The sequence below is a fragment of the Austrofundulus limnaeus genome, unplaced genomic scaffold, assembly GCF_001266775.1.
Source record: "Austrofundulus limnaeus strain Quisiro unplaced genomic scaffold, Austrofundulus_limnaeus-1.0 Scaffold18, whole genome shotgun sequence".
Taxonomy (NCBI): Eukaryota; Metazoa; Chordata; class Actinopteri; order Cyprinodontiformes; family Rivulidae; genus Austrofundulus; species Austrofundulus limnaeus.
In genome coordinates this window covers 1,485,743-1,497,656 of record NW_013952420.1, presented here as the reverse complement: position 1 = coordinate 1,497,656, position 11,914 = coordinate 1,485,743, and the positions used below count along the sequence as shown (strand labels likewise).

The 11,914-nt window shown below is 39.6% G+C and overlaps 1 protein-coding gene across 1 annotated transcript in view; it reads right to left on the bottom strand.

Moving 5' to 3' along the window:
- The window catches only part of LOC106514225 (exostosin-1a), a 44,642-nt gene extending 32,972 nt beyond the window's left edge, over window positions 1-11,670 (bottom strand). The window contains exon 1 of the mRNA XM_014003384.1: window positions 9,611-11,670. Within this exon, the coding sequence (XP_013858838.1) occupies window positions 9,611-10,554 (944 nt within the window). The 5' untranslated portion in view covers window positions 10,555-11,670. The remainder of the gene's footprint in view (window positions 1-9,610) is intronic.
- Window positions 11,671-11,914: the final 244 nt, after the last annotated feature.

Sequence of the window (11,914 nt, the reverse complement as noted above, 5' to 3'; positions counted from 1 at the left end):
TTACATAACTGTGGGTCAAACAGCAGGGCAGGTCCGGAAGAAAACCAGTTGAGAAATTGAGAAGCTAAACAAGTTAAACCGTTTTTGAAGCGAACACAGCAGGATAAAGTATATGGACTTTGATGCGATCATCAGCCGGACATTGAGAGCAACAGACAGAGTTTTATGTCACGGGAGGAGTGCCGAGCTTGCTCGAGGTGATAGACGCATGCGCTATATGCGTAACGTGAAAGCTGACTACAGTTGGAAAAAAAAAAAGCACAAGAGACACTTAATTTGTCTTAAAATACAGTCATTCTGACAAATAAGTAACTGTTTCAGAGGGTGTCGGTCTTTTCCGCTCAGATTCAGCTATTGGAGCATGAAGCTAATGTTTACTTACAATGCTAATGCTCTTACTCTCTGGCGCTCAAGAGGTAGAGGAGCCATATGGCTGTCTCACTGTTGCCAGCTAGTGGTCAGAGGCTGAACTTCAACATAAAAATGAACGTCTGGCAGGAAAGTTGACATTTTAAACCTTAATAAAAAAATCGATACAGGGCTTTAGAATATCGATACAGTATGGGGAAATGAAATATCGCGATATTTCAGTGTATCGATATTTTCTTACACCCCTAGTTTCCAGGCCATGCAAGAGACATAGTGGTTGTGTCTCAATTCAGGGGCTGCAGCCTACCTAGACCGCGGCCCACATAGGTAGGCTACATAAATAAAAATTTTGTTTCCCCATTACTTCCAAATAACTCAAATTTAAAATATTTGACCAAAGGAAAACAAGAGCAGGACTAGAGATGAATATGATTTAGATTTTTATTTCTGTGACTATACGTGACCCACAGGAGACACGGCATTAACAGCAGTCATTATTTCTTCCGGTTCCTTGGCTTTAGCATGTTCTTTAATTTTTTTTATTAAATTTTTTCTGTGAGCGCACCTCCTGTTCCAGCTCCAGTGCACATCTCATCTCACCTGCTCACTCCTGAGGATGTCACCCTGCTATAGTCTCTCTACCTGAACATAAGTTCCTATAGCAAATTAATATGACCCATAAAATGAATACGTTTGTTTATAAAAATGAAATTAAATACAAAGTAAACTGCAAGTAGTCTTTTAAATAACACAGCTAATGTACAAATAAATCAAAATAGCTGCCTTTCCCCCAGCTTGAGCAGCTGTTTCTCTGTTAATTATTAATTACACAAAATGCCAGACCTTCCCGGTAATACTGTATACCATGGTATTTTCTAAAAGGTATGAAAATGATCAATACTGCCCAACCCTACTATGCTCCAAACAGGTATTTTTGAGCATTCCTTAACGTTCACAGTCTTTTGTTGACCCTTTTTGGAACAATTTGCAGGCATCAAATTCATGTGTGAACATTTGTAAAAACTCAATAAATTTTATTCGTTTGAACATAAAATATCTCATCTTTGTAGTGTATTTAAAAGAACATAAGTTGAAAAGGATTTGCCAATCATTGTATTCTCTTTATTTGTGTTTTATGCAATATTTCAACTTCACTGGAATTGAGGTTGTACTTCAAATAGTGTATATTATCATCTACAACATAAATGAGGAAACATGATATGATACGTTCTGGCTCCCAAACTATAGAAGACTTGATGTCAAGCAACTTTTACAGTCACGGAGCTCCATAGGTTTCTTCTCCACATTAAGTAAAGGATTTAAAGCCCACAGGATTTGAGTGTTGAATTTTAGAGCACTTCTTAATTTTGCATGTAGCACTCACAGCATATTCCATTGTACACGGATGACTAAAAAAAAAAAAAAAAAAACACTGTCATGCCAAGCAAGCATCTCCAATGATTCAGTCATGAGTCAGTTCCATTAAGTTACATCTCTCACCTCAAATGCCCCACTTACAGCGATTCAAACCATGCAGCCTGAGCAGTGCTATTAAACATTAAATCTATCTATCAGTTTGTGAACTCTTACCCAATGTCACTAAAGTAGGGTTGGGCATAATCGTATCGTGTGCAATTAATTGTCAGAAAAACATTAACCTATTACTTTTTGGCACTTGACAATTAATATGATTAATGCCACGAGGCAGACTGACTGGGGATTACTCCTGTTAGTCTGCTCGGTGCTCCTCTCTGCTTCAAATATGATGAACATTAAAAATAAAATTCTGTAAATTATTTACCTATCAACACAATTTAAAATATGATGTATAGCCTGAAATCTGTAATTTTCACACAGATTGGAACAATTATTTACAAAGAGCAAATCTTTCCCATTATATTGGTCATGTGACTACAAAATAAGGGTGTCCAGGGACTCCAGAGGATTAATCGTCAAATTAATCGTTATTGGCTAAATACCACAATTAATGATTTAATCGTGATAATTTTTTTGCCAATATTGCCCAACCCTACACTAAAGGCCTTTTCACATGTTCAAATTTTCCTTACACATCAACTGATAACATCACTTACATGGGCACAAAGCATAATACATGCATTTGAGGTAGACCACAGTACTTTTTACATTGTGGATTTTATTTTAGCAAACCTACCTTTAAGTGTATTTTTGCCTCACTTCCCATGTAAGGATGATTATACTTAATTATCTTTTGACCCTTTTCTTCAGAACCCCTAGATTCTTGGTTCTAGATGTTTTCAGCAGCGCTATTAACTTTGTGTTATGCCATTAGCACAACAGATCCCTGCATGTTCCTGGCAAGAGGACATCCTTTTGCTTTTTTCCACTCTACCAGCGTTCCAAAATGAATACAACACCTGCACATGGCAGCTAGGGACAAGACATACATCATCTTGTCAGGGCAAGTGCAGAGATGGAGAGGGAGCAAGGCAGACAAATGGCAGTACCCTCCACAGAGAGAAAGGAGGAGTCCAAAACTCATTCAGGCAAAAAAGTATATTTGAATCTGAACTGAAAGGAGAGCATGAACATAAATAAAAACACCACAATCACTCATGCACATAGTAATGAAAACAAGGAAGGGATTCCATAGTTTGTGAGATATTCCTTCCTTGAATTTATGCTAAGTTACTGGACAAAACCCAAAACAAGACTGAGTGGTAACATAATACCACAAAAATCCTGTTGAAAGTCTGTGATGTACAAAAATGACAATCCTTTCCTGAAGTGCAAACTTAACACAAAATTTTCCACTTTGAGTGCACACTTTCGTATTGGGCCTTCAGCACTGAGGAAGACTGGGATGCTGCTCAGACAGTCTAAAAATACTGGTATACCCTATTTCAAACAACAATAGACAGGATATGTAATGTGTTTTGAACCTTTTTGTTCAAACCATTAAATACTTATTTATTATTATTGCTAAATCATGTTAGGGCCCTATAATTCATGGAAATGTGGAGAACAGACAGAATTTAACAAATAATATAGAAAACACAGAAAGTAAAACACTTTACTCCTTTTTGAGGGGTGCATCTGTGACCATTTATACAATGTTGTGTAGATTTGTGGCATGTAAACATGTAAAGTTAAGTGAAATAAAAAAAACACCTTCAGACAGGATTTTCAGTTTGATTCTAGATTATTATTTTTTTCTGTTTGTGAAGTTTTTACTTAAGACGTTCTTCAGTTTCTTTGCAAATGACCTCTGCCATTCTTGCATTAAAGCTTTTTTGTCCAAGTGTACGTGTTGTGGACAAAAGAAGAACAGTCAAATCACCAGTTTGGCAGTATTCATCAGTCTTTTTTTTTTCTCCTAGTCCTTATTTCAAATAGATAAAACAAAAAAACTAAAAAATAATTGTCAATATTGACTGATTTGACACATATTTCAGCCATACTGCTGGGATGGATGGATGGATGGATGGAAGACTACACATCTGTATGCATATATATATATATATATAAACTTTATGTGCAGGAACTAAGATCAACCATCCTCCCCCAAGGATTATCATTTTCCCCAGTCTTGTAAAGCCTGCATCAAGTTGGCTAGGAGCCCTCTACCAGGGGCTTTGGCCAATACTGAGGATTAAAACCCTGCAAGTCTATAAATACACCTAGCAGAGTAACGTCAGCAGCCAGCTACTGCACTCACCTCTTACTGCTGGATAGCTGGCACGAGTTTGTCTTTTCTGCTTTTCTCTACCTTTTAGCTTTTCTCTCCATCTTTCTGTTCCTCAGACTGTGTTCACTCTCTTTGTGTTTCTATTTGTACCCCAAACTCTCTCTCAGTTTGTTTCCCACTCTGCTGTGCCCCCCCCCACACATTCTCCTATTTTATCCTTCGCATACTCTTGCGCTTGGCAGCGCCTCTTAATTGGAAACAAGCTGTGAGAGGGCTTTCAGTTTGAGGTTAAAATTGCATCTGATCTGCCTCCTACTGTATCGCTTCCTCTCTCTTTTAGTTGCATTACAAGCTTGTAGAGAGCTGCTGAGTGCAAATGCATAAATGATAATGTGGAGATGAGAGATGCAAATAGTTGACTAAGCTCCAGTTGTAAAAATGACTTGCAGAGACAACACATAAACAAGCAAACTAGAGCACTGAATAGCAGATAAAATTTGTAATTTTACCAGCACCTTGACAACAGCAGGTTGTGTTAATTTTACAAGGTTATATCATTAAAATTTATCTTTAACACTAAAATTTTCTGCTCATAATCAATGTGAAGAAAAGAAAATTACAAACAAAAGCACTATGTAGTAACCACATACACATAAATCCATGATGATTGCAATTCAACAGCTAGCAAATGAGGCCTGAACTATTACACAAAAAACAACATGGCCTTTGGAAGGTAATTATTTTGAGAGGCTAGACTGAGTCTGTCATAACTTCCTTGTTTTCAGTGGGAGAGGATAAGAGGGATTTATTACACAAAAGTCCACAACCAGGCATAGAAACAGTTATTTCCACTCAGTTAGACCACAGACTGCCCTGTCTGACCCAAGGGCACCACACCCACAAAAACAAAACAAAACAAAACAAAACAAAAAACAAGTCCACAAAGAAACTGATTCAATTTTTAAATATGCTTGGTTATTTTACATTTAACCTTTAAAATAACTAGGGCTGCAGCTAACGATTATTTTAGTAATTGATTAATCTATAGATTATTCTGTCGATTAATCGAGTAATCAGATTTTAAAAATTCTCATCTTCTGCAGTCATTACTTAAGCTTATTTTATGACAAATACTATTGTGAAGGGGTAATCTACACTTGCTGATGATCCTGCTGTAATCAAAGTAAAATTACAATACCAGTTGTATTTAGTTCATGCATTTTAAGCTCCACTTGTTTGTATTTATGTGTGTGAAGTTTGAGGAGGCATTACTTAAAAGCACTCTGTCACTGAATCATTCTTAACCATCACTGAAAAAGCTAAATTATGGTAATTAATTTTTATGGATTGGAAAACAGAATGTGATCTTTTATGTTAGAAATTTAGTAAGTAAAATGGAAAATATAAAAATTTGGGTGTTGCACATAGAGTTTTGTAGAGTTCATATGTTATTGTAAGACCAATATGAAGCGACTCGTTTCTCACAACGGGCCTCATGCAGGAACATGTTCGTATTCTTATCCTAAATTTCTCTTACTTTTGTTCGTACAAAGGGTTCGTACGAACATGTCACATCAGATTCAACAAACTCTTCTATCTTCAGGAAAAAATGTGTAAATGAGCTGCGTAAATTCCACCTGTTCCGCCAGTGAACTGTTGTTTCCCATGGGACATTTTTCCTTGCTGCACCACTATGTGCGTTAGCATGCTAATGTTTGGAGCAGCTAGTTGCAGACGCGGGTGGCGATTCCGCTGCTTATACTGACTGACGTTTAAAAAACATCCCGTTTTCACCATCGCTGAATGTAGTAAACACCTCTTCAGTGACGTGCACAGTTAGATTTAACGCGGTTAGTTAATACGGAGACGTTATGCTGATGGAGACTTAACGTGGTTTTATTGTGAAAAGCCTGCAGGAAGTAGTTCGTGGTGGAGTTGGAACTGACTGGTGTGCAAGGTGAGTCGTGCTGATAAGCTTTAATAAATAACATAAAACAATAAACCCGATCATAATCTTTTCTTAACCCTCCTCCTTCACGACTGGACCAAAATGCATGACTGCTGTCTCCAACCACCAGTCAGCAGTGGTGGACAGTAACAAAGTACTTTTACTTTATTACTGTAATTAAGTACATTTTTTGAGTATCTGTACTTTACTTGAGTAGTTATTTATTTGGGAACTTTTTACTTTTACTCCACTACATTTCAAAGACAAATATTGTACTTTTTACTCCACTACATTTCTAGGAAGCTTGTAGTTACTTGTTACTTTTAGATCAGCATATTATAATCCGCTGTAAAAAAAAAAAAGAAAAGAAAAAAATCTGTTGTTCCGGTTTTTCTTTTCATGAAATGCAATTGGCCACAAGCTATGTTCGTCACAAAGGTAACCAATCACATGCGTAGCTTATAGCCTACGTCACACTCGTTAACTCTCGGTAGCGGAGCGCGCGCTCCCATCACTTTACTTTCATTTCAAGCAGAACCAGACAAAAGAAGAAGATGCAATGGAGACCACTGAGGAAACGCAAGGAGAGAAACCAGCACACCCATGGCCACATCTCAGTTCAATGTTCGAGGTTTTAGGACTTAAAAATAATACGTATCAGTTCAAATGTCTTCTCTGTTTACCACGGGTAAATTACCTTTCAGCATTCCATAACTCACCATCTAACCTGAGAAAGCACATTGAGGTAAGTCAGCAAACATTTTTCTCACTAGTTTAAACGCTTTAAATGAAGTTGAGTTTAGTTAGAGTGGTTGTGGTTTAATGCTGTGAGAGATGATTGAAAAATAGCCGACCATTGTGTGCTAACTGCTAGCTTAGAGCACCGTGCGGGTGCCCCTTGGGGCTCTGTGCTCGGGATCCCTCTCAGACCCTTGGGCTCTGGTCTTCCCTATGTCTGCCTCGTGTCTTGGGGGTTGGGTCTCGGTCCTCCACAGTCACTATTAAATATTCCATTGGAGACATCTTGTATATACACACATGTTCACAACCGCTCACAAACAGGTGCTCTGATCCAGGGGTTCTGACTGGTCACTGAGTGTGTATATATGTCTATGTGTATATACTGACAATATTTATGAATGTAGGCATGTTTGTATGTATATCTTTATATATGTATGGGTATGTGTATATTTTTATATATGCCCTCCATGTATTTATCCATTTATTTTTCAGGTGAGTGGACAGATGTTGGGTGTGTGGTCCTGTGTTTTGTTGGTGTATATTTATTTTACTTCTAATCACTATTTCAATGTTTCTATCTTTCTAATTACTTCTCTCTCTGTTTTTCTCTCTGTCTCTATTTTCTCTTCACTTAAAAAAGTCACTGATGATGAAGAAATAAATAAAATAAATAAACTAATATTTAGTTTTGTTTTCTACTGAAGTGACAAAAAAAGAAAAGTAAAAAAGAGAATGTAATTTGTACTTTTACTTTGTACTTAAGTACTTTAAAATGCATGTACTTCTGAATACTTAAGTATTTTCAAAAGTAAGTACTTCAGTACTTTTACTTGAGTAGATTTTTGACTGAGTAACTTTTACTTGTAGTGGAGTAGATTTGACCATGAGTATCAATACTTTTACTCAAGTACTAGAGTTGAGTACTTTGTCCACCACTGCCAGTCAGAGAAGAACAGACACAGAGGAGGGAAACAGAGACACAGACAGAGGTACAGTTAAAGGATAAAAGTCAATAAGCAGGGTTTGTACATTTTATTATCAGCTGAGCTGTGATGAAAAGAAAAATACCGTCAAATACCGTGAAACCGGTGAAAATGTTGAAAATACCGTGATATAAAATTTTGATCATATCGCCCAGCTCTAGCAGAGAGGAGCACCAAGCGGACTGACTGGAGAAACCTCCAGTCACTCTACCTGGTGGCATTAATCGTATTAATCGTCAAGTGTCAAAAAATAATCGATTAATGTTTTTCTGACGATTAATCGCACACGATACGATTATGCCCAACCCTAGTGTGAAGGTGTCCAATCCAGGTCCTCGAGGGCCACTATCCTGCATGTTTCACTTGTTTCCCAGATCCAACACAGCCGATTCAGGGATTTAATTAACTCTTCAATTTCTGCTGAAGCACATTAATCAACCATTCATTCAAATCAGGTGTTAGAGTAGAAAAGTCTCTATAACATGTAGAATAGTTTTATTTAAGTGTTTTGTAATTATAAAACAAGACATTTTTTTCTGTTAAAGTAAATATTCAGTTCTAAATAATTATAAATGTTAATTCCTTTGTGTTGTAGTTTGTTGAATCAAACTCATATTAAATTGCCCTGTATTGTGATTAAGGACAGCACTGTATCATGTTGTATCGACTCTTGCTGCTGATGTGATTTCTGATTGTAAAATGACTCCCTGACTAGTCTTGGAATGAAGAAATTAGTCAAAGAGTTGCACGCAGAGTCGATTGTTCACGTCTTAAAATGATTTGGGCAAAGTTGTAGCTGAGGGAATATCTTCCAACAGTGTCTAATATTAAACAGGTGAATGCTGAGGATTGTGAGCAAACAGTTAAGCCATGAGAACAAATCAGAAGCAGCTAATAGGTAAAAATAAAAAATAAAAATACAGTTTTCTGTTAAGTCTCTCCTGACATATTGGGGCCATGTATGGCACCAGTGGGGCCATGGCATTCCTGGCTAATGCAGATGGACTTGTCGGGGAAATGACTGAGCAAACAGGAGCCAGAGAGGCTTCCCTTTACTGGCACCAGTGCTTTTGTCGCTACTAATCCTCTCCACAGATCCACAATCAAACCCTCAGCACCATATAGCCACCAATAATAACATGGCACAGTGAGGGACACGAAACAAATTCCACTGTCCAAAGCTGGAAGACCGACGCCAGTTTGCACATCAGATCTGAGCACAGAAAGCAGCACGGCTTAAAGCCATATGACTGGGGGGACTGGAGCCTTTTCGTGGCTTGGAGTAAAGCAATAATGACTTTAAAAGACAAGTCAGTAAAAAAGAAAAAAGTATACTGCTGTGCATTATAGTCGCATACAATACGTGGTAAGATGTGTGCGATAACAAAAAAGAAAAAAAAAACTATTTAGCCAAATTATTTGAACACTGAAGTGAAATGTAAAGATGGAGATGTGAGGAGCCAAAGAAGAAAGAGCCATGTGTGTCCACAGCTGAACAGCAGGCTGTGCAAACAGAGCTGGATATTCACTGAAAGACATTAATACAGTGGTTCCTGGGACTGACATTAAAGCAGTTGTGCCTCACAATGCTCCACTAAAAAGGACTATGATCGAGTGAATCATAAGAGCAAACAATGGGAAATACTATAACAATGGGTTTTTTTTGTCTAATATAAACTTGCATCTATTTACCTTTAAAACAAAAAGGCTCTCACATACACAACAAATAACAGAAAAACAGTAAAGATCATAAACTTTAAGAACACGCACAGTTGTTGCTTTACTCTACAGCTGAATTAGTAAGTGTGTTGATTTTTAGAGTACTTTTTTTTTTTGCATAAGCCCAAAGAGGTGGACCTAGAAAGCAGCTGAATGACGTGAAAAGTAGGGCAGTATACTCACTTGTCATATTCCGTGTTGTCTTTATCACAGCGGGCATCCTTGTGCTTCTGCCAGTCTTTGCCATGCTTACACGTAGTGAGAAGGACCACGTCCTCCGAGTTATGCACATGATATAAAGCGTTCCTAGTGTCTGAACCTATTCCAGTCAGGTACCTTTTCCCCTTAAAGACAAGCATGTACTTCCTGTAAGGGGGGATTGTGTTGTGTTTCAAGTAACCCCTATCCCCTCCTGTCCTTGGGTGATCTTTAGAAAAAAGTGGGATAGAAATGTCAAAGTTGGGTCTAAAGTTCTCGGTACTAATACTGGCCTTGGCCAACATGGCAAGGCCGATGTCAAAGCCAAGGTCTTCTGTGTAATCTGGCCAAGTACCGGAATATAAATTGAAGATTATGTGGTTTCTGCCCTCGTTCCACAGAGGAAGGCTCTGGATTTTTGCTTTCAAATTGTGCACATAATATGGCGAAAGCTGGTCCCGATCCAGGGTGTCCAAGCTCAGGACAAAAAGGCACGCCTGCCCTGGGTCTGGTGTGTAGAACCTGGACCCTTCAATGGAGGACAGGACGTTCTGGTAACTCTCGGAGAGTTTTTCTCCTTTCTGCTGGGGGTACACGTAAACTTTAAACCCGTTCCTCTCGCACGAGGAGAAGTCGAAGCAGGACTCCATCCTGCAGCGTTTCCCGGCGTAAAGGCCGGAGTTAGTGTCCCTCTTCTGCCTGGGAGACATGTGTCCACCGAGGTCATCGCTGGCGTCCTTCCCCAAGGCGCTGAAAGGCTGCAGGTATCCCGACCAGCGATGCCACCGCGCCCCGGGGTGGAGACTACGGTCATCACGCCGATGGGGACCCCGTCTGGACAGCGGGACTTGTATCCCCCCAAAACAAAACAGCAGAACGAGACAGGCACCGGCGGCGAACAGAATCAGGTATCGTTTTTTGGCCTGCATGTGTCCAACGAGCTGGAGGAAGCTGTCCGTCTTGTGAATCCCAGAAGAAGTGCCGAAGTTTGGGTCTCAGCACCGCCACCTCCTCCTGCTCCTGTGGGAACGTTCCGCCATCTTCCCCCGGGCTGCTGCTGCTGCTGCTGCGGCTGCAAGGGCTGAGCGCTGTCGTCTCCCTCCTGCTGCTTCAGATGCCTTTCACAAGTCCGAGAACTGATCCAAAGCATGTGGGCGACTGTTTTAATGGTCATCCACCTCGGTCTCCTCGTCAGTTGTGGCACCGATGAACTGACAGCAGCCTCACCGAAACAACCGATGGACCCACCGCCGGTTCACTCAAATCTGGACACCTCGAGTCGCACTTTTCTCTGTTGAACGCCGCTTCCACTGAACCAGAAACGAACATTTTAACACGGTTTGCCGTGATATGTCTCTAAAATTGAACAGTGTGTCATAACACGACCAATAAAACATATCTGAGTTATGAAAGCAGCAGACTTGTTGCCTGGACAGTTAACTATTGTTCCTACTATCCTCTCTCTGTTAAAGATAAATGAATCGTTACTGAAGCTCTGAACATCCAAACACCACGATGATTCTCAGTTTTACCATTTTAACTGCTTTGAAATGTGGCTTTAAAACCGCTAATAAACATCTACAGACGACTCCGCTAGCTTACTAGCAAGCTAACTAGCTAGTTTCTGATTTCATTTCCAGTTAGCTCGAGAGCTAAGCGGTCGATCATCAAAGGCTTTTTTTTTTAAACGCCGGCAGGTTGGAAGTGAAAAGGCGTAAAAACAAATCAGTCTCCTCCCTTCAAATAACTAGGTCGCTCCGCTTGTCCGAGCTTGTCGTCTTCTAAACGGAGAGGATAATACCTCCAGTGGTGTAAAGTGCTCAAGTGGCGGCTCTCTCGCCCGTACACTCACAAACAGGAGTGCTGTGGAGGAGACGAGCCAAAGCAGTAGCAGCGCAGCACGGACGGGGCATGTCCCACTACCGCCGACAGGGTGACGTTCCTCCACGGCTGCACGGTGCGTTTCTATTGGTTGCCGTCACATCCGAAGCGGGCGGGGTCCCCAAACACGCTGGGTTCTCTCCCAATCAGAGCCTGGTCACTCTTGGAAAAGTTGTTGTTCTTTTGAGGCCTAATGGAGGGTCATTTACAAAACAAGACTTTTCATCTAAATTTGTTTAAGAAACAAAACGTTGTTTTTTTGTCTTACCAACAATAAAGTTATTTTCACAGTTTTGCTTTATTTTTTATTCATTGCTGATGTTACCATTATTGGTCTTGTAGGTTTGGAAGCCCATTTCCGCCACCCTGATAAAAAAATAAATAAAACTTGTATCTCATAATTATGAG